Source organism: Loxodonta africana, chromosome 24 (assembly GCF_030014295.1).
Source record: "Loxodonta africana isolate mLoxAfr1 chromosome 24, mLoxAfr1.hap2, whole genome shotgun sequence".
NCBI classification, from domain to species: domain Eukaryota; kingdom Metazoa; phylum Chordata; class Mammalia; order Proboscidea; family Elephantidae; genus Loxodonta; species Loxodonta africana.
Window position 1 is genome coordinate 6,922,955 of NC_087365.1, and position 23,514 is coordinate 6,946,468.

Genomic DNA, 23,514 nt, shown 5'->3' on the forward strand with positions numbered 1-23,514 from the left:
AGAAGCTGGCGAAATGGACACGAAAAGAGAGAGTGGAGGGAGGGAGCGGGCTGTCTCATTAGGGGGAAATCAATTGGGAGTATGTAGCAAGGTGTGTATAAGTTTTTGTGTGAGAGACTGACTCAATTTGTAAACTTTCACTTAAAGCACGATAAAAAAAAAAAATGCGAGTGGCCATCTAAGACACATCAATTTGTCCCATTCCACTTGGAGCAAAGGAGAATGAAGAAAACCAACGACAGAAGGAAAATATTTACCCAAGAGACTAAAGGTCCACATAAACCGTTGATTCCACCAGCCTGAGACCAGAAGAACTAGATGGTGCCTGACTACCACCAATGGACCACCCTGATATGGAACACACAGAGAGTTCTGGATGGAGTGAGAGAAAAGTGTGGCGCAGAACTCAAATTCACATGAAATGAGCTGACTCGATGGACTGGCAGAGACTGGAGGAACTTCCAAAACTGTGGCCCCTGGATGTACTTTATGACCCAAAATTGAAACCATTCCCAAAGCCCACTCTTCAGAAAAGAATTAGATATGAGTATAAAGCAAAAAATAATGCACGTGAGGAGTGTGCTTCTTAGTTCAATCAGATACACGAGACCAAATGGGCGGCCCCTGTCCAGAAACAGAAATTATTTTAAAAAATAAGGTGGAAAAGGAAACAAACAACAGCCCTTTTAATCATATGTCACTTTTTGGGTCAGGAATTTGGGCAGGGTTTGGCTAGGCGGTTCTTGTGCTTCATGTGGGAACTCACTAACTCAGTAAGTGGGGTCAGTGGGTGGTGGTACTCTGCTGGCAGCTGGGTTGGTGTCTTGCCTCCAGGATTCCTTCATTCACGTACCTGTAACCTTGCTGAGGGTGTTGGAAGCATGGACCTGTTGGGCCTCACTTCCTTTCCAGGCTTTCTGTATCAGGGTAGTTGGACTACCTACCTGGCTGTTTGGGGCGCCGAGAATAGATGTGTCAAGAGGTGGGAGGTGGTAAATGTCAATTTCTTGGGCCTGGGCCTGAATCTGAATCTGGCACAGGGCTCTTTTGTTCTCTTCTATTGGCTAAAGCAGCCACACAATCCATGTAAACCAAAGAGAGGGGACAGACTTTACCTCTTTATGAAAGGAGTTTAGGAATTTGTGGGCATCTTTAATTTTCTACGTATGTAAAAATTTTTTTAGCCTATGGGGAAAATGGGTGTTAGCTGTTAAAAAAGTAACAGGTTACTGAGCCATAAGAAGTGTTTAGAGCTAATCTCATTTTCATGTTTTACAGATTAAAAAAAAAGAATCCAAGTAAATTAAGTGACTTGCCTTGCAGGTAGAAATGTGTGGAAGCAGGTAGAAATGTGTAGACGCAAGTTCTGTGGTATTTATTTGGGGCCTCTTCTTTCCGCACCATTCTGCTCTCTTCCTTGGGTCATTGCCACTGAAGATTCAGATAAAAAAGACGGTTGAGTAAAATTTTATTTTTCTGTGGAAGATAGTTGATCCATCAAAAAGAGGAAATAGTTTCTGTAGGGTAGCACACCTCACAGTGTGATAGTGCGTTTGATGAGCCACGGAGGCTTAGTAGCTGACGCATGAAGAGAAAAACTATTGGAAATACAATTTCCAATAATTTTCTCTAGAGATTACTATTTGGGTATCTGTTTTGCTTTCACATTGTCCTTGGTGGTTACTGAAATTACCATTTTGTACTACTCATATTATTTCTTGTAAAAAATGTTCACAGTGAGTACATTTTTAGTGGTATTTAGGTTATGTATTTTTGGCATTTAAGAGGGTAATAATGGAGTTTATAGAGATGAAGCAAAATTATACATATTTTATGCTTGGAGAAAACCTTTAAGTCTGTGGAAGAGTGAAAGCAGAAATCGATGTTAATCTTAAATTTTGTGAATTCATTGAAAGAATTACTATTTTCATTCCTGAAGTCTCCTAAATGTTTAAAGTTTTCTAAATAGATTCTGACTGTAAAACTCAGATCAGGGTTCCTCTCAGAAAATGCCCTTAAAGACCTCGGCACTCCTTGATCAGGGTGCCACTCGATCTTATGAATAAAATGAGCCTCCCCAGTGTTGTGGCTACAGAGGAGTTTCCCGATCTCTGTGACCATGGGGTAAATGTGGAAGTGTGGAGACCCACTGTGATGTTCATACAAGTGCATTTGCACGGTAATTTATTCTGTGATCTTACGGATGTAAGTTAAGGTTTTTAGGTTGATAAAATTTCACAGCTCCTTTGCAATAATTTAGTAGTTTTCCTGTTAAAATTACTGAGTTGGGCAGGGCTTAGGGTGAGCTAGAAAATGGATATCTACAGGTCCTGGAGTCTGCGTGCGTCAGGGAGTACTGTCTTCAGCCTGCTTACACTGTGGAAGTTGACGGTCACCAGTGCTCTTTAAAATAAGCTGAGTCTTAACTTTTGCTAGATGTTCTTGAGAGTTGACTCAGATGGCTTTCTTGCAGACTGTTGGTGGTGGTACGGTGCCAGAGAAAGTGCCGGAGCTGGATGGTGCCATGCCAGCAGAGCAGGACAAAAACCATTCTAACAGTAGCACCTTGTCGGACCGAAGACTCAGTACCTCCAGCCTTTGCAGCATTGAGGAAGAACACCGAACGGTGTATGAAATGGTGCAGCGGATTCTCTTGTCAACGCGAGGTTATGTCAATTTTGTCAATGAAGTATTTCGCCAGGTTAGTGTGTGCACGTGTATTGTAAGTTTATGAAAGTGAAGAGGTTTTTGTTCTTTTACTTATAATACTCCAAGAGATACTATTGATGAATTGGACTATGTCACAGAACTGAAAAATCATCCCTCTAACCCTGCCTTTAATATGTTGTGTTGTGATTTTGTTTTTGAGAAAAATCCTGACATGTGGAGGGAAAATTCTATAACAAACTGTAAACCCAGAGATAGGTGGGAAAGAAGCCAGTCCAGAAAACCTCATCAACATATAAACATAGCAAAGAGGAGCCTAATGCTGGTATTCCCAGAGACTTAGAGGAACTCTCTGACAAGCTGACGGAAGAGAGAATCAGAAAACTTGAAATAGGACAATTGAATTTATTGAGCCTCAGGAGCAGAAGGAAAAAAGGATGAAAGAAAGTGAACAGAGCCTGAGGAACTTGTGGGACACTACCAGGTGGAACAGCGTGTGTGCTATGGGAGTTCCAAATGGACTGAAGGAAGGACAGACAAAGGGGTGGAGTGAAGGACTGATATGTGATAAAGCAAATGCGGCAAAATGCTAGTGGTGGATGTAAGTGTTGGGTATGTGGATGTTCACTGTAAAATTCTTTGAGCATTTTTTAATGTGTGAAAATTAATGTGGTAGAATTTTGAAAAAAACATTAGAATGAGATAGTTTGTACTTTGTCATATTCTTCTTCGTCTTTTTTGAGGTACAGTTCAGAATATTTGATACATCAATACGTTGCAGTCTTGTTATAATATAAACTCCTGTATTACGGAAATTCATCTATTGCATGAACCCTCCCTCCAGCGAAGTCAGCCTGTAATTGGATCCTGTGGCGTGCACCTTAAGGATGGTATCAAGACATGGATTTGTCACCAGCTTTCTAGTGACAGCTTTCTATCTGGGTCCTCATCTGTAGGATAAAACATGCATCTGAGTGTTGAGGTACTTGGTAAAGTAGCTGTCCGAGGTGTTCATCTCTCATACAGAAATATTCCTTAAAATGGATACTCAAAAGGCAAAGTCATTTACCCTTTAAATTTTGGTTTACATTTTTGGAATCTTACTGTGTTTAAGTTCATGTGTGCAGATATGTAAGGGGATTCCTTCATGTTAAAAGTTCATATAAATATGCACCATGGTAGACAACTGGCCGGTGGCTCTTGATAACATTGTTGTTGTACTCAGTGGTGTGCTGATCACTGTTGAACAATTGGTTTTCAAAAGGAAGGAGAGGGAAAAGCCCTGATTTATAGCATTTCCCTACTTCCATGATGTGATAGGCACGGTCAGCACGACCAACCCAGGCTCCAAGGTGCCGTCACTGAACTTGGAGTTGTGAAGAGATGTGCAAGATTGGCTGCCTCTGTACTAGTGTGTCTGTTATTTTATAGTTTATTGCTTATTCTTTGGAAAAGTTCCCTCTTGTACAATTATATGTTTCATGTAGCCAGCTAAGCTCTCTCTCTGCGTGGTCGTTACTGTGTACTGTCAAGTTGATTCCGACTCAGAACCAATAGGCAGCATAGAACTGCCCCACAGTGCTTCTAAGGCTATAATCTTTACAGAAGCCGATTGCTTGGTCTTTCCTCCTGCATAGCCACTGGTGGGTTCAAACTGCTGACCTTTGGTTAGCCGCTGAGTGCTTAAACATCGTGCCTTTAGGGCTCCTTTAAACTGTCTATAAAGCCAAACCAAACCCATTGCTGTCGAGTCAATTCTGATTTATGGCAACCCTATGGGACAGAGTAGAACTGCCCCATAGAGTTGCCACGGAGTAGCTGGTGGATTCAGACTGCCAGCCTTTTGGTTAGCAGCCAAGCTCTTAACCACTATACCACAAGGGCTCCAAACTATGTATAGGTGCATGCATTTTGATTATTTCTGTGGGAGAATATATTGATTGGGAATATAGAAATTACTTATAAATTGTATTATGTTTTCTGTCCCAATTATGAGAGTTTTTTTTTTTCTTCAGTTAATTTTGCTGTGCACAAAGGTATGTGGCCCTATATAGTATATTCACAGGTTTCAAAACAAAGCTTGAAATCAGTGATGGTCATTTGAAATGTCATTATGTGTGGCTCTGTTGTGACCTAGAAAACCCTTGTAGTGTAGTGGTTAAGAGCTGTAGCTGTTAATCAAGAGGCCAGCAGTTCTAATCCACCAGGTGCTCCTTGGAAACCCTGTGGGGCAGTTCTCCTCTGTCCTATAGGGTCACTATGAGTTGAAATCAACTTGATTGCAACGGGCTTGGGTTTTTTTTTTTTTTTTTTAATTATGCTTTAAGTGGATGTTTAAAAATCAAGTCAGTCTCTCATACAAAAATTTACATACACCTTGCTATATACTCCTAGTTGCTCTCCCCCTAATGAGACAGCACATTCCTTCCCTCCTCTCTTCGTTTCATGTCCATTCAGCCAGCTTCTGTCCCCCTCTGCCCTCTCATCTCCCCTCCAATCAGGAGATGCCCACATAGTCTCATGTGTCTACTTGATCCAAGAAGCTCACTCCTCACCAGTATCATTCTCTTATAGTCCAGTCCAATCCCTGTCTGAAGAGTTGGCTTTGGGGAGGTTCCTGTCTTGGACTAACAGAAGGTCTGGGGACCATGATCTCCGGGGTCCTTCTAGTTTCAGTCAGACCATTAAGTCTGGTCTTTTTATGAGAATTTAGAGTCTGTATCCCACTGCTCTCCTGTTCCCTCAGGGGTTCTCTCTTGTGTTCCCTGCCAGGGCAGTCATCACTTGTAGCCAGGCACCGTCCAGCTCTTTTTGTCTCAGGCTGATGTAGTCTCTGGTTTATGTAGCCCTGTCTGTCTGTTGGGCTCATAATTACCTTGTGTCTTTGGTGTTCTTCATTCTCCTTTGGTCCAGGTGGGTTGAGACCAACTGATGCATCTTAGATGGCCGCTTGTTAGCGTTTAAGACCCCAGACGCCACTCTCCAAAGTGTGATGCAGAATATTTTCTTAATAGATTTTATTATGCCCATTGACTTAGATGTCCCCTGAAACCATGGCCCCCAAACCCCCACCCCTGCTATGCTGGCCTTCCAAGAGTTCAATTTATTTAGGAAACTTCTTTGCTTTTGGTTTAGTCCAACTGTGCTGACCTCTCCTGTATTGTGTGTTGTCTTTGCCTTCACCTAAAATAGTTCTCATCTACTATCTAATTAGTGAAAACCCTTCTCCATCCCTCTACCTTCCCTCCCCACTCTCATAACCTTCAAAGAATATTTTCTTTTCTGTTTAAACTACTTCTCAAGTTTTTATAATAGTGGTCTTATACAATATTTGTCCTTTTCCAGCTGACTAATTTCACTCAGCATAATACCTTCCAGGTTCCTCCATGTTATGAAATGTTTCACAGATTCGTCACTGTTCTTTATCGATGCGTAGTATTCCATTGTGTGAATATACAAAAATTTATCCATTCATCCGTTGATGGGCACCTTGGTTGCTTCCATCTTTTTGCAGTTGTAAACAGTGCTGCAGTGAACCTGGGTGTGCGTGTATCTGTTCGTGAAAAGGCTCTTACTTCTCTAGGATATATTCCAAGGAGTGGGATTGCTGGATCATATGGTAGTTCTATTTGTAGTTTTTTAAGAAAGCACCAAATGGATTTCCAAAGTGGTTGTACCATTTTACATTCCCACCAGCAGTGTATAAGTGTTCCAGTCTCTCTACACCCTCTCCAACATTCTATAATTTTGTGTTTTTTGGATTAATGCCAGCCTTGTTGGAGTGAGGTAGAATCTCATTGTAGTTTTGATTTGCATTTCTCTAATGGCTAATGATTGTGAGCATTTCCTCATGTATCTGTTAGTTACCTGAATGTCATCTTTAGTGAAGTTCCTCTTCATATCCTTTGCTCTTTTTTTCGGTTGGGTTATTTGTCTTTTTGTAGTTGAGTTTTTGCAGTATCATGTAGATTTTAGAGATCAGATGCTGATCGGAAATGTCATAGCTAAAAACTTCTTCCCATTCCGTAGGTAATTTTTTTACTCTTTTGGTGAAGTCTTGGATGAGCATAGGTGTTTGATTTTTAGGAGCTCCCAGTTATCTAGTTTCTCTTTTGGTGTTTGTGCATTGTTAGTAATGTTCTGTATACTGTTTATGCCATGTATTATGGCTCCTAGCATTGTCTGTATTTTTTTTTTCTGTGAGCTTTATCATTGTAGATTTTATATTTAGGTCTTTGACCCATTTTGAGTTAGTTTTTGTGCATGGAGTGAGGTATGGGTCTTGTTTCATTTTTTTGCAGATGGATATCCAGTTATGCCAGTACCATTTGTTAAACAGGCTGTGTTTTCCCCGTTTAACAGACTTTGGGCCTTTGTCAAGTATCAGCTGCTCATACGTGGATGGATTTATGTCTGGATTCTCAATTTTGTTCCATTGGTCTATGTATCTGTCGTTGTACCAGTACCAGCCTGTTTTGACTACTGTGGCAGTATAATAGGTTCTAAAACCAGATAGAGTGAGGTCTCCCACTTTGTTCTTCTTTTTCAGTAATGCTTTACTTATTTGGGGCCTCTTTCCCTTCCATATAAAGTTGGTGATTTCTTTCTCCATTTCATTAAAAAACGTCGTTGAATTTGGATTGGAATTGCATTGTATGTATAGGTCGCTTTTGGTAGAATAGACATTTTTACAATGTTAAGTCTTCCTATCCATGAGCAATGTGTGTTTTTCCACTTATTTAGGCCTCTTTTGGTTTCTTGCAATAGTGTCTTGTAGTTTTCTTTGTATAGGTCTTTTACATCTCTGGTAAGATTTATTCCTGAGTATTTTATATTCTTGGGGGTTACTGTAAATGGTATTGATTTGGTGATTTCCTCTTTGATGTTCTTTTTGTTGGTGTATAGGAATCCAACTGAATTTTGTATGTTTATCTTGTATCCTGATACCCTGATGAACTATTAGTTTCAGTAGTTTTCTGGAGGATTCCTTAGGGTTTTCTGTGTATAAGATCATACCATCTGCAAATAGAGATACTTTTACTTCTTTCTTACCAATCTGGATGCCCTTTATTTCTTTATCTAGCCTAATTGCTCTGGCTAGGACCTCCAACACAATGTTGAATAAGAGTGGAGATAAAGGGCATCCTTGTTTGGTTCAACAGGATTGGTTTTGGTTTGTATTGTGATCTGAGCTTGTGTGGGGTTCAACAGAGTTTTCTCTTTTCCTTTTAGGCGTTTTTGCTACCTTCCTGTGACATAGCTGTAACAAGAAAAGTAGTTCAAGTGTACAGAAAGTGGATCCTCCAGGAGAAACCTGTGTTCATGGAGGAGCCAGATAAAAAAGACGTTCCCCAGGAAGATGCTGAAAAGCTAGGATTTTCAGAGACGGATAGCAAGGAGGTAATATTTTATCGCTTGTCGTTGGAGTTGGGAGTATATGTATTTTAGCAAAGTGTACCTGCTCAGTATGTGGGACACATGCAGACTGACTCTTTTTAAAATCAGATCTGCTCCTCTCAAGTTGCTCAGTTCCATGATTACCTGCCTCAGTGAGACACCTTCTGTGTTCTGCTCGAGAGCACCATCTCCAAACTATCAGGCTAGGGCCACATGCACCTTACAGCTCGGTTAATAGTTATCGCATGAGAGTTGTTTCCTAAACCATCATGTGTTATGCGTCTCTGAGTGAGACTAACAGCGTCATCCTTGTTCTTGGCGTGTTTGAACACACAGCATTGTGCAGTGGACTGTACCTGAGGCGTTTGGGCTGTTACAGATTTGGAAGGAGTGTTGACTATATAATGAGTGTTATCTCCACTGTTCGACTCTTGGCCTCACTGCGGGACGGGGTGCTGTCCCCTAGAGCGGGGGCTATCAGAATTGATCTTTTATTCCATGTTAGGTAAAGCTGGAGGTGGGATAAATGTAAGATGAAAGTGGGACAGCTTCCTGAGACACAAAAGAAATTATATCGTATTTGTATTTCTGGCATGCTATTTTGAAATCTAGTCTGAGAAATTATTTCTAAAAGTGGGTGTTTGTCATATCAGTTAACAAACATTTAAAAATATTTTTCACAAGGGCATATATGTTTCTAAATATCTGTATTAATTCCGTAATTTCAGTTTTTCAATATTGGTAGTATCATTTTAATATAACTAGTCATGAGGTCAAATCGAAAAGTAAGCCAATAAGTTTCATCACCGTTTTAAAGGTGTGCCACATGCATATTCAGTCACTGGACATTTGAAACATTTTAGGTACTGGAGGTAGAAAAGTGGTAACCAAAACAGAAGAAAAGGCTTGGCCTCCTAAAACCTGTATTCCTATGAATTCTATTGAGCATAAGAAATTAAATATGTGAACTTGTGATTCATCCCACTCTGTTAACTGGTTGTTCTTTTCTAAAGGCCTCATCTGAAAGTTCCGGTCATAAGCGATCCTCCAGTTGGGGGCGAACGTACTCCTTCACGAGTGCGATGAACAGAGGTTGTATACTCGAAGAGGAAAGTAAGGACGTGAAAGCTGGTGTCCAGGTTATGCTGCAGGTACACAGCCAGGCCAGAGACATGAAGACCCCAAGTTGGAGTCACTGTAAACATTTTGTTTCTTGGGCATAATGTCATATAAAGTGTGGTGATGTTTTTAGCCACCTGTCTTAGTCGTCTCGCTCTGCCATAACAGAAATACCACAAGTGGCTGGCATTAACAAAGAGAAATTTATTTTCTCACAGTCTAGTAGGCTAAAAGTCCAAATTCAGAGCATCAGCTTCAAGGGAAGGCTTGCTCTCTTTTTCAGCCTTTTCATGAATCTTCCCCTGAACTAGGAGCTTTTCTGCTCAGGGACCCCAGGTCCAAAGGGCGCTCTCTGCTCCTGGCACTGCTTTCTTGGTGGTATGAGGTCCCCTCTCTCTCTGCTCACTTCTGTCTTTTATGTTTCAAAAGATTGCCTCAAGACACAACCCGATCTTTAGGTTGAGTCCTGCCTCACTAACACAACTGGTGCCCATCCTCCCTTATTAACATCTTACAGGCAGGATTTACAACATACAGGAAAATCACAGGATACCAAGGATCATGGCCTAGCCAAGTTGATACACACAGTTTAGGGGGATATAACCCATGACACCATCTGTCAGTAAACAGTTCTTAAATTCTCATTCAAATTTTCTTCTAATTTCCCACATATAATTGTTAAAGATTTTTTCTAATTAAAGGAGACAAGAGTTGGTTGTAATTTTTTGAGGATTACTATAGAGTGAATGTGAAATAACTGAGGTTTAGGTCTTAAAAGTATCTTCAGAATACATGTGGGGAATACATGGACTCTAATTTGCAGGACAAGCTTGGTGATAATATAAGCTTTTGAGTAGTATTTCTCCTGAAAATTGCCTATTGTAAGGCAATATTTATGCATCTGACTGAATGTCTATGAAGAGCAATGATTAATGTTGTAGTTTTAGATATTTACATGAATGAATATATGAAATAGAACCAATACCAATTAGGAACATTGAGAAGAGCAACTTTGGCTGATCTTAACCTTCCCCGACCTCAGAATTTCCTCTCAGAAATGGGGATTGGGCGATTACCTTTTAAGTCTGATCCAGCTTGAAGGTTATTAGGAGTATAAGTGAAAATACAGGTGCCTCTTATTCGCCTGCTCTCTGCCACCCACCCCCAAGTTCATAGCTGTGTCCAGTTATGCCTCCCAGGCAGAGGCCTGGTATGGACTTTGGAGAAAGCATGCTTGAGGTAGGTAGGTAGCTCAGGTCTTGATGATGCCATGTTCTGTCATCTGTCTCTTGATAGGTTCATTATTATTGTATCCTTTTTGCTTCCAGGTTAGTTTAGTATACTGTAATTAGTAAGTTTTCCCATTTTTCATTGAAAATCAGCAAATATTTTGAAATTAATTTTTTAAAATTTTACTTGAGTAGCTTCAAAGAACTTTGGTGCAGGTCATAAATTAGGTGGTGTTCCCACTAGAGAAATGCACAGAGGAGTCCCTGTCTTTTGTTTCTCAGCAGTGCACTCTCTCAGAGGGGATTGCCAGTGTCATACAGGGGTGGGGTGGGGCGGAATGGGAGACAGGTACAAGCATACCTCAGATATATTGCGGGTTTGTCTCTATGGGGCAGTTCTACTCTGTCCTGTAGGGTCGCTATGAGTCAGAATTGACTTGATGGCACTGGGTGGTGTGGGGTCCCAGACCACCACAATAAAGCGAGTCACATGAATTTTTTGGTTTCCCAGTGCATATAAAAGTGATGTTTAAACTATACTCTAGTCCATTAAGTGTGCAACAGCATTATGTATTAATATATATATATACACACACACACCTTAATCAAAAAATTGTTGCTGAAAAGTGCTAACCATCATCTGAGCCTGCAGTGAGTCATAATCTTTTTGCGGGTGGAGGGTTTTGCTTCCATGTTGATGGTTGCTGACTGATCAGGGTGGTGGTTGTTGAAGGCTGGGGTGGCTGTGGCAATTTCTTAAAATAAGACAACAATGAAATTTGTCACATCGATTGACTCTTCCTTTCACAGAAGATTTCTCAGTAGCATGCAATGCTGTTTGATAGCATTTTACCCCCAGTTGAACTTCTTTCAGAATTGGAGCCAGCCCTCTCAGACCCTGCTACTGCTTTATCAACTAAGCTTATGTAATATTCTAAATCCTTTGTCGTCATTTCAACAATGTTCACAACATCTTCAACAGGAGTAGATTCCATCTCAAGAAGCCACTTTTTTTGCTCATCCATAAGAAGCAACTCTGAATCCGGCAAAGTTTTATCATGAGATTGCAGCCATTTAGTCACATCTTCAGGCCTCACTTCTAATTCTAGTTCTCCTATTTCCACCACATCTGCAGTTACTTCTCCACTGAAGTCTTGAACCCCTCAAAGCCATCCATGAGGATTGAAACCAGCTTCTTCCAAACTCCTGTAAATGTTGATATTTTGACCTCCTCCCATGAATCGAATGTTCTTAATGGCATCTAGACTGGTGAATTCTTTCCAGAAGGTTTTCAGTTTACTTGCCCAGATCCATCAGAGGAGTCACTATCTGTGGAGGTCTCAACAGTGGGCTTAAAATATTCAGTAAGCCATTGTTGTAAACAGATGTGCTGTCATCCAGCTTTGTTTTCCATTTATAGAGCACAGGCAGAGTAGATTTGACATAATTCTGAAGAGCCTTAGGCTTTTCAGAATGGTAAATGAGCACTGGCTTCAACTTAAAGTCACCAGCTGCATTAGCCCCTAACAAGAGAGTCAGCCTGTTCTTTGAAGCCTTTGGAGCTTCTCCTCTCTAGCTGTGAAAGTTCCAGATGGCATCTTCCAATATATGGCTGTTTCATCCACACTGAAAATCTGTTGTTAGCAGAGCCGCCTTCATCGGTTGTCTTAGCTGGAGCTTCTGGGTAACTGGCTGCAGCTTCTACATCGGCACGTGCACTTCTACGTTGCAGAGATGACGCCTTAAACCTCATGAACCAGCCTCTCCTAGCTTCAGATTTTCTTCTGCAGTTCCCTCACTCTCTCAGCCTTCATAGAATTGAGGAGAGTTAGAGCCTTGCTCTGGATTAGGCTTTGGCTTAAGGGAAGATTATGGCTGGTTTGATCTGCTGTCCAGACCACTAAAACTTTCTTCATATCAGCAATAAGGCTGTTTTGCTTTTTTATCATTCACGCGGTCACTGGAGTAGTACTTTTAATTTCCTTCAAGAACTTTTCCTTTGCATTCACAACTTGGCTACCTGTTTGGTGCAAGAGGCCTAGCTTTTGGCCTCTCTCAGCTTTTGACACGCCTTCCTCACTAAGCTTAATCATTTCTAGCTTTTGATTTCAAGTGAGAGACGTGCGACTCTTCCTTTCACTTGAACACTTACGGGCCATTGTAAGGTTATGAATTAGCCTAATTTCAATATTGTCTTGTCTCCGGGAATAGGGAGGGAGGCCTGAGGAGAGGGAGAGAGACAGAGAAATGGCAAGTCAGTGGAGCAGTCAGAACACACACAGCATTTATTAAGTTTGTTGTCTTATATGGGTGTGGTTTGTGGCATCCCAAAATAATCACGGTGGTAACATCCAAGATCAGTGGTCACAGCTCTCCATAACAGATATAATGAAAAAGTTTGAAGTATTGTGAGAATTACAAAATGTGACACAGAGACATGAAGCGAGCAAATGCTGTTGGACAAATGGCGCCGATAGACTTTCTCGACTCAGGGTTATTACACACCTTCAGTTTAAAAAAATGTAGGACTTGGAAGCACAATAAAGGGAAAAGCAATACAATGAGGTATGCCCGTATCGCCGATTATGTCTCAGGGTTTAGAGAGTATTATTTGTCTTCTGAAAGGATAAGTTACATTTAATTGGATGAACTAAGAGAACTACATGATAGCTGTGCAGTTTTAAAAAGTATTCAGTTTGCATTTAAATAGCCACTTTGTTCTCACTGTATCCAGTACAGGTGGTCCCAGAGTTACGAATGAGATCCATTCCTAACTGTGTCTTTAAGTCTTTAAGTGGAATTTGTAGGTAAGCTGGAACAGGCGCGTAAGGTTCCGGTATAGCCCCACTTTAGTGCAGGAAAAGGCTCGAAGCATGTGCAGAAAGTGAAGGGGATTGTGATGAAGAATTTGTTGCTAGTACGGGTTGGTTCAGTTGTTTCAGAAAAAAAAAAAAGAAATCAAACGTGTTGTTGTCGAGTCGATTCTGAATCATAGCGACCCTCCTATACGGCACAGTAGAACCGCCCTGTTGAATTTCCAAGGAGCGGCTAGTGGATTAGAACTGCCAAGCTCTTACCACTTTGTACCCAGGGCTCCGTTCATTTCAAATCGAGAGCAAATTTACGTAACATTAAAGGGCAAGTACGAGTTGTCAGTAAGGTGGATGTTTGTAACCCGGGAACTGCCTGCACCTTTCTCCTTTGCTTGGTTCATTAGAAAAAAAAGTGACCAAATTGAGTTTTGATAAGGTGGTTGCTTTCATAAGTATAGCATGAGCATATTCATTTTATTTATTTTTACCTTAATGGTTCCAAGAAGGTATTAAGAAATATTCATGTAGTTGGCATTTTGATTTTTTTTTTAAAGTAAACTGAAAGAAGTATAATGTATGAAGCCTCTTGGCTTTTACTTGGGAATATGCAGAAGTTTCAAATTCAAGAAACCAGTGTGTTGAATTAAAAGGATCTATATTGCAATATCACATATTGCAATATGGAACCCAGTTGGCTCATTGGTTAAGAGCTGGCTGCTAACTAAAACATTGGCAGTTTGAATCCACCAGGCACTCCTCAGAAACCCTGTGGGGCAGTTCTGCTCTGCCCTATAGAATCGCTGTGAAGTTGGAATAGACTTGATGGCACTGTGTTTGTATTGCAATATATCATCTATAGCATACTTCTTTAAAAAACAGTTATTAAAAATATTCTGTAATTTAAGATAAAGTATTTTCCATTTTTTACTCAAAAGCTAGAAGTTCTTCACAAAGTGATATAACCCATTATCAACTATTATAGTACTTTTTAGTGATTCTTCCTAGGAAATTTGATCTTGCATGAGGTAATTCCGAAATCTTAGAGGCTGTCAGCATTTTAGTTTACTCACTTGACTTTTGAGTATGTTTTAAATTTAATTTCTCTGATCAGTTTGTGCATTTATTTTGAGACGTGTATTAATGAATTATATCCACAAATGAACCAGAGAATGTCTGATTGCTTTGAAATCCTTGGAACTTTTGCTGTTGAACACAACAGAGGCCTAAGACTCTATAGGGTCTCTGTGAGTCGGAATCAACTTGACAGCACACAGCAGCAACATAGATGGTGCAAATCCATTCCCATCGCTAGATTGACAACTCAGAACATCCCAAGTTGATGGATGACTAGCTTCATCTGTGTAAATGGTAGCACATTGTTATTTTACTGTAGTGCCCCTAAGCAGTAGCTTATTAATTAATAGCTTAGATCAGTGCTTCTCTGTTTTTCTCCTGACATATCCCTGATGACAGAGGACAGCAAACTTAGTCCTGAAGATGTGGGGCAGAGCATAGAGTGGTCGGCTGGTTATCTAAGTATTTTTTGAAATCTTAGATTTTATCTTAAGAATTTATATTTCGTATTTTACTGCCTTATGTATTTCTCATATTAAAGAACTACACTTCCGGAAGATGTGCATTGTTGGTCACGGTGCTTTGTCTGTCTCCTGGCGCACTCCGGGCGCGGTGACCATGCTTTGCAGCAAGGGATTCTTGTGCTGGAAGATTCAATGACAGTCACAGTTCTTAGACACTCTCTGGGCCAGGTCCTTTTCTCCTGCTCTTCCCCCACCCCAGAGTTCCGCACTCAGAGGCAATGACCCTTTCTTTTTTTCCCTCCCTACCCTCCTTTTTTTTTTTTTTTTTTTTTCGAGATGTCAAAAAATTGTCTTCAAATGCTTTCCTGCTTCATGAAGTTTCCAGGAAAAGGCCTTTCAGGTATCTCAGTATTTAAGTGATCCTAAGGGGTGAATGAAAAAAATTTTGAGACCACTTGCCTCATAGAAATAGACTCTGTCCTGAAACAACTCCAAGGAGATTCATTGGTGGAGTGAATTATAGCGTGATCTTTAAGCACAATTTGTTCAGATTGTTATGTTTCATTCTGTTTTCTAATGTTGGTTTTAAGGTATTTTTGACAAACGCTGCAAACGTCTTTTTGCTGGAACCATGTGCTGAAGTTCCCGTGCTCTTGAAAGAACAAGTCGATGCTTGCAAAGCTGTTATGGTTATTTTTAGGCGCATGATAATGGAGCTTCCAATGAATCAGAAGACCTGGTGAGTTTATGTGTGTTAGTATTGTAGACCAGAATGTTTTTACTTTTTAACATAATAATTAAAATGCTAAATCTTCCATTTGTTAAATGGCTTTATAAAATTAACCGTAAGGTGATAATCAATCTTTTGTGATATTTTCTGTGGATTATGAAGAGGGGAAGTGCCCAGTACCTTTATAACCAGAAACCAAACCCACTGCCATCAAGTCGATTCTGACTCATAGTGACCCTAGAGGACAGAGTAGAACTGCCCGATAGAGTTTCCAGGGAGCGCCTGGCAGATTCGAACTACCGACCTTTTGGTTAGCAGCTGTAGCACTTAACCACTACGCCACCAGAGTTTCCGAGTACCTTGATAGCTCATTTATTTTCATTAGTAGCTCAGTGGTTAAGAGCTACAACTGCTAACCAAAAGGTCTGCAGTTAGAATCCACCAGGTGGTCCTTGGAAACCCTATGGGGCAGTTCTACTCCGTCCTATAGGGTCGCTATGAGTCGGAATTGAGTCGACCGCAACGGGCTTGCTTTTTTGGTTTGTTTGGTGCTAAAAATGTTCATGAATTAAAGAGTATGTAGTCATATGACTTAATAGTAGATTTTTCCATTTTAAACTGTCACCAAAGGTGGTTTTGTGGAAAACTAGTACCTGGTATTTTAAAATACTGTTCATAAGCCTAGAAGAGTTTGTTAATTGTCCCTGATGACCGGAAGATGATTTTTATTGCTTAAAATTTGAAGTTTTAAATTCATTTTGGGAAAATAAGTAATACATTCTCAAAGTGACCAAAAGCAGTGCAGTAAAAAATACAGTGGCATTAAAATATGCTCACACAAAGCGTTTCTTTTCCATCCTTCATTCTTGATTGGTGTTTTTGTGTTTGTAATACCCATGGAGGAACTAGCCCGAAAGGTTAACAGTGCATTAGTTTTTTTCCCATGGCCCTTGCCCCGTAATGAATGTCATCACATCACTCCAGCTTATGAGATGTTTTCAGTAATCAGACCAAACACTTTATACTCCTTCCTTTTCCCTTCATGCATCTAAAAGTGTGCTCTCCAATCTTGTATTCCTCACACTCAGCCACTCCCTAGTGCAAACAGGCTTTTCTCACCGCTTGTCCGGCTCGTTGGCAGCATCCTCTTAGTGACCTCTGCCCCTGTGCCCAGTTCACCGACCCCACTGCACTTGGGAGGTGCCACCACCCTTCTGTCTGGACTCCTTTGGGGGCCTGTGCACCACACCTGTGTTCTCAGTGCCCTTTCTGCATGTCCTAGGGACAGCACGAGGATGCCTTGAAAGGATTCTCTTAGCAATTGGCAGGGATCTATAGAAACGAGGCGTGTCTGAGCTGGAAGGGTCTTCCAGGCACTGAGGAAAGGGTGGATCCAGAGGCATCATGTCACATAGAGAGTTCACAGATAGAGGAGCCACAGTGTCAAGTTTCAGTGGAAATTTTATTTTAAGATGTAAATTCCAGTGTCATCTTTCCCAGAGTTCTAAATTTCCCACTCTATGCAAAGTCGAGCAGTTGTGAAAGCCGCAATACTACCTGGCGAAGAATATAATCTAAATGAAGTTAAATGCTGTATCAGTAATACTGAAAGTAGTGCGAAATGCTGGTATGCACTCCGCTCGCTGTTCCTCTTTACCACTGATGGAGGCGTAGTATTTTTGATGTTCTTTTTACTTTGAAAATGCTCCTGTGAAAATTTTAGGAAATAAAATTAATTCTACTGTATTCTTTAATAATTCAGAGATCCCCAGGTGAAAGTATAAAAAACAAATCATAGAAATAGATGAAAATATTCACCAAAAAATAGTAAGTGGAGCATAGAAAAGGATGTGACCTATTCCTCCGGCAGATTTTCTTATGTGTTAAGCACCAGACAATCCCTGAATTACCTTCCCTCCCTCCCTGCCATCCATTCGGTAACTACTGAGCTCCTCCTGTGGGGATGCAGTGGTGAGCTAGATAGACAAGGTCCCTGCCCTCGTGAACTTTACAGCCTCAGGAGTGAGAGACGTAATAAAACACATAAACCAATTTCAGGTACTGTAAGGTGCTAAGAAGAACAATGACGCTGGATAAAGGAAAGCAGCTTCCTGAGTCGGGTGGGTGTTGCTCAGGGTGCAGGGCAGGGGAGTTATTCTGTCAGGTGTCAGGGAAGACTTTTCTGAGGGAGAAGCATTTGAGCAGAGCCCTAAGGGAAGGAGGTCTGAGGGAAGAGCACTCCTGAGAGAAGGAACAGCAAGAACAGAAGCCCAGATGGGAAGAGTACAAAGGGTGGTGTGTTCCAGGAAGAACAAGACACCCACTGTGTCAGAGTGGACGGAGTACGAGGGAGAGTGGGAGGAGAGAAGGTCAGAGAGGCAAGGGCCAGGCTGCGTGGGGCCTTGCAGGCTGCATCTCGATGCTGGCTACCGCTCTGTGTGCTGGGAAGCTGCTGGGAGGTTTTGAGCGAGAGCATGACGTGATCTGATTTATGCTTCCAGAAAAATCTCTCTGGCTGCCAGGGGAATAGGCAATGTGTTTGTTGGTGCAAAGAGTCTGTGGCAATCGATGATAGTAGCTTAGGCCGGGGCAGTACCCAGGGAGGTGCTAAGTAGGAGTCCTGAAATAGCACATAACTGATGCATGAATTAGTTTAAGAGTTTAGGTTTTTTACCCTCTGTGTGAGAACACGGAGACAAAGGAAATAAAGACCTAAGGATGGGACATCTTCCTGATTTCATGGACTCTGGTTTTCCTCCGAGGAGCTGTCAAAAGTCAGTGTTTCACAAAATGGAAGAAACAGGCCAAGATTAAAACTGGTGGCCTGTCAGTTTGTAGCCTTTCTTTTGGTAAGCAAGATTTTTCCAAACTGGAGGCAGTTTTTTCACCCAGATGTTCTTCCAGAAGACTCTGCATGGGAATTCCATGGCCTTCCATGTTTTCATAGGTTCTGAAATTGAATTAACTCTGTGCACCTGTCAGTCATTGCTTGGTCAGGTTGGCATTTTTTGGTAGCGTTTCCCATGACCAAGGTTTTACTTGAAAATTACGCTGTCTTTTGTTCTCATTGTGTTCGAATTGTGGGCATATAACCAGTTGTTGTAGGGAAGAGATTGGTTTTTGTTTTCTTAAGCATCACATAATGTGAACAGGCTGTGGTGACCCTTCCATACGTGACAGGGATGGGCACCCAGATGGTGAGTGAAAGCTGTCCCCAGCTCCGTGCCATTTCTTTCCCCACTTCTCAGAAGCTGCCATCAGGCTGCCCGCTCACTGCCCAGATCTCACATGACTTGACTGGTTTTCGTCTTCCGTGTGTCCAGAATCCATAGCAGTGTATAGAAACAAGGAAACAAGTAGGAGAGAGTGCAGTGAGGATATGGCAGCCAACAGAGAACCCGGGCAGGAAAACCTAGTGGCCATCATGTCGTAAGAAGTTTAATGAGATTCAACACTGTATTGTTAATAGAGAGTACTGTTCTGATATGCAGAGATGTGAGGAAAGTATAAAGAAACTACAATTTAAAGATCTCATTGTCTGATCTGGGCTAGATTACTTTGTCAAGTTCTCGAGTTTATCACTAAGGAGCAGTAAGGCTGAGGAGAAAGTTATAAAGATGAACAAATGATTAGTGTGTAAGGCCTCTGAAGAGAAGTTAAAAGGAACCAGGGCGATTTCCCTCAGGGAACAAATGAATCTCCCTTACAGACAAAAGATAATGCATTCTCTGTTGCCATGGAGTTCAGAAAAAGAAAAAAGTGAGCTGGCACTCTGATGGGAATACCACTTAGCTGAAAGAAGGGAAGCGCCCTTTAGCTGTTCTAAAGGATTTATCAGTATTATTGTAATTAGCAGTGTTATTTTTGTCTCTATAGTGCTTCATATACTTCACAGAGCTTTTTCCGTAAGATCCTTTTTCTGTAAAATCGATCATGCTATGATGCTGACTGCATATGGCCCTGGAATAAAGACTAGAAAGTCATTATTTTTTTTCTGTCACAAGATAGATAGGGAGACCTTACAAAGCAAGTGAAATAATAGATGTGAAAATTAAAGAGTGCCACATAAGTTCCATGTGAGTTCAAACAGGGTCAGCTATTCCCTGAGTTACCCATAAGGTACTGCACAGTTGGAGAAAATCCTGCCTCACTTTTTGCCAACGGGAGAAGATCAGGCTGGGGTGGTTCCCGTTTTATCCTGCCTATTGGTGTGTTCATAGGAGGCATACTTTTAGAACTGTTGTAACATAAGTTAGCTTATTTTGGTAAAATATAGTGTTAACAATATAATTAGCATTCAGATTTTTAATACTTTTGAGTAATACATGATTATCAATGTTGCTGAATTCTTAGGAGAATTTCTTGTACCTTTAAGTTAGTGCTTTAGAGATGTGATTAATAATATAAGCTTTTGTTTTGGATGGCCTAGGGAACAGATGTTGCAAATACTGCTCAGGATAACAGAAGCTGTCATGCAGAAGCCAAAGGATAAACAAATGAAGGACTTGTTTGCCCAGAGCTTGGCAGGGCTACTATTTAGGGTAAGTCTTTTTTATTAAAACACTGCACATGCAAAAAAATGAATCAGATTTTACAAGTTAGTTTTAATCATTGAGAATTTTAAGAATAACATTAAACTTTAAATTTCTAGAAATTTAATTAAAAATTTTCTTTCTTAGCTTTGTCGTGAAGGTTGTGAACTGTTCTTTATAGTTAGCACTGGACTTCTTTTAGTCTTCCCCACCTCTCTACCATCTCCTTTCTCTTTGATTTGCTTGAGGTTGGTAGAAATTAGGAAGATGAAAAGGGCTGATGACCCTGGTGACTAACCAGGTAGATTTGAAGATGTAAAGAGGAGGATGGATGGAAGAAATAAAAATGCAAGAGCTGTTGGTGTGTAGTAAGGGTATTTAAAGCCACAGGACTGGGTGGGATTACCTGGGGAAAGAATATATGTAAAAGAGAGAAGAGGGCATGTACATGATTGGTGGAGGAGAAGGAGCCAGCCAAAGATGCTGAGAAGGGGTGGCCAGTGAGGTAGGAGGAAAACCAGATGAGTGTGTGTCCTGATGCCTGGGGAAGATGTTGGGTAAGATGTTGACCACTGGCTTCTTCGACAAGATGTAGGTGGCTGAGAATGTTTTAGGAGAATGTGGCCCTAAAATGAGAAAATGAGAGCTGGGCAGTGGAGGTAGTAAGTACAGTCAAGGTTTTGTAGAGGTATTGCTGTGTGCTGTGGAGGGAAGAGAGAAAGGGAAGCTAGCTGAAGGTGATGAGTGGTATTAAAGTGCATTTGTTCACTAGTGGGGATGGTCCAGGGAGGGAAAACATAATAGCCTGGGGGAGAGAGAAGATAACTGCAAAAATGAAGTCCTGGATAAGGTGAGGTGCACTGGACTGGCCTTTGGTGGGAGCAGAAAGCCAAGGACCTGGCTGTTTTTCTTGAATCTCTCATGGTGAGAATGGTCAAGGACATGAGTGGTCGGAAAGATTGTTAACACAGATATCTCCATGAGGGGAAGAAAAGAGGCAGACAATGAGCTGCAGGGGAGAGTGGGGGTTTTAAAGGGCTCTGAGGACAGAAGCCTATTTGCAACATTGATATAGAAAGCACTAATATTTATAGGATGTGTCTTAGTCATCTAGTGCTGTTATAACACAAATACCACAAGTGGATGGCTTTAACAAAGTGAAATTTATTCTCTCACTGCCTAGTAGGATACAAGTCCAAACTCAGGGCTCTGGTTCCAGGGGAAGGCCTTCTCTGTCTGTCAGCTCTGGAGAAGGTCCTTGTCATCAGCCTTCTCTTGGTCTGGGAACATCTCAGCACAGGAACCTCAGGTCCAAAGGACGCGCTGTGTTCCTAGCACTGCTTTCTTGGTGGCGTGAGGTCCCCATGTCTCTCTGATTACTTCTTTCTTTTGTATCTCAAAAGAGATTGGCTTAAGACACTACCTAATCTTGTAGACCTCATCAATATAACTGCCGCTAATCCATCTTATTACTTCATAGTGATGGGATTTACAACATGTAGGGAAATCACATCAGATGATAAAATGGTAGACAGTCATACAAGGGAATCATGACCTAGCCAAGTTGACAGATATTTTGTGGGGACACAGTTCAATCCCTGACAGGATGCATAAGATTTATGACACGGTTCTGAAAGAGATCAGTGTGAAAGGGCCCTGGGAAAGATGTGACATTTTACACAAATAAAGTCATTGGGCTGGGTGGGCCTGACCTTGAACAGTTGGCTAAGAGCCGTGGTTCATGAGCTGGAAGTGATGGTTTCAGGCAAGAGAAGCCAGCTTCCCTCCTCGGTTGACTTGATGGTTTGGGAGGGTATATATTCAGAGCATATCTAGAATACAGGTAGGTTATGTAGGCGAAGGCCGCAGAGAAGTCGACTCAATAAAAGAAAATAATTCCCAACTGTTCGTATTATTTTTAATAATAGAATATGACTGAATGATCTTGATACTGGTGAAAAATGTATGAGCAGCTATAAAGATAATTGGCATATACTCCCTTGCCCCAAATATTATAATCAATTTTGTACTGATTGCCTTACCTAGTTATTGGGTGCAGCTTTACTTTGCTCAGGGGTGACGTACTGACATTTTGCTGACTTTGCTCTGACTCTCAGTGGAGCGGCTCAGCGTTGGCACCTGAGTTCTTGTCCCTGATGGGACTGGGCTGCCAACTGGGCTGGCCAGTGCCTGGGCCTAGTCCCTCACCAATTGTCTGGCCTTTCGTCTGTTGTGTGTGTTGGAATTAGAGAACTTATGCAAGAATCTCTTCTAGAGTTGTGTTGTGTTTTTTGTTTGTTTTTTTCTATTTTAGGGAAAAAATGTCCCCCATTAATGGAGAAATTTTACCAAAGCTTACTTGAAGATTGATTTTGAGCTTATGATTATTTTGATGTTGCTGTTATTATTTTGGCAATGGTTAGATAGATCCAGAAGGATGTTTAAATTAAGACCTGACTATAAAATAGTGGAAAGAGAATGAGATTTTTGGAGTTAGGTAGTTTTCACTTCTGATTGTCAACTCTGCCACTTGCTAGCTGTGTGGCTTTGAACAGATCGCTTCACCTTGCTGAGTCTCTTTCCTCATCTGGCAAACAACGGGATTGCAGGGTTGTCATAAGGACCAGAGCAGATTCATACGGAATTTACAATCCTCTCTCTTGACCTGCCAAGTCCTGTTGTGAGATCCAAGGGGAGGAAAAAATATTAAAGGTCTGAACAGATCTGCCAGCTATCGAGTGGACATCCTGTGAGTCCCAGACTAAAACTTAAATGTTCTCTGTTACTCATTTGATGATGCAGACTGCCTAAAATTGTCAGACACTTGAGTTTTTTGTCTTTAATTTGACTAAGGAGGCAGTTAAAGGGGACGGGAAATTTTAAGCTGGTATTATCCTTTTATCTTGTTCTAATTTTTGCTTTAGTATTTATTTTTCTCTATCAGTAGATAAACTGAGCTGACAAATTTCTTTCAAATGATGGTTGAGTTTTAGTTCGTTTTAGATATTTACCAGTAAGGGGATGGTCCTTTCCCCTAGGGTGACTGCCCTAAATAACGTTGTAATCTGTTGTCAGTGCTAAATGTGATCTTAGGTTTGAAGCTCTGTAGGTTCACCAGAAAGCCTTCTGTTTATAGTATGAGCCATTGTGTAGTCCCGTTAAGTGTAATGAGTGAGAAATGTAGAAAGTGGATGGTCGCAAATGTATCTAAGAAAAGGAGTGATTTATGAGGTAAGGTGTTTATGTATACACCTTGTGTACCAAGACATGATAAAACATTAAATTTCAGCATTGAAGGAAACTTGGAGATGATCTTATTCAACTCTTTTATTTTCAAAGAAAAATGTGAGTCCCAGAAAATCCAAGTGACTTGGCTAAGGTCACAAACCAAATTAGTGACAGAACCAAGAGTCTAGGGTTCTTTCCTTCCTTCTTCCCCTTAAAAAAAAAAATTTTTTTTTTATAAAAGGATGTTCTGCTGGCATTTTG

The 23,514-nt window shown here is 41.0% G+C and overlaps 1 protein-coding gene across 14 annotated transcripts in view; it reads left to right on the plus strand.

The window, feature by feature from the left end:
* RALGAPA2 (Ral GTPase activating protein catalytic subunit alpha 2) overlaps positions 1 to 23,514 on the plus strand; it is a 421,554-nt gene that overhangs the window by 128,990 nt on the left and 269,050 nt on the right. For 13 of the 14 annotated variants that reach the window (XM_023549976.2, XM_023549977.2, XM_023549980.2 and 10 more), the window contains 5 exons: positions 2,474 to 2,701; positions 7,900 to 8,067; positions 9,078 to 9,215; positions 15,354 to 15,502; positions 19,923 to 20,034. In XM_023549976.2, coding sequence (XP_023405744.1) covers positions 2,474 to 2,701; positions 7,900 to 8,067; positions 9,078 to 9,215; positions 15,354 to 15,502; positions 19,923 to 20,034 — 795 coding nt within the window. The remainder of the gene's footprint in view (positions 1 to 2,473; positions 2,702 to 7,899; positions 8,068 to 9,077; positions 9,216 to 15,353; positions 15,503 to 19,922; positions 20,035 to 23,514) is intronic. The other variant, XM_023549982.2, reaches the window with a different exon arrangement.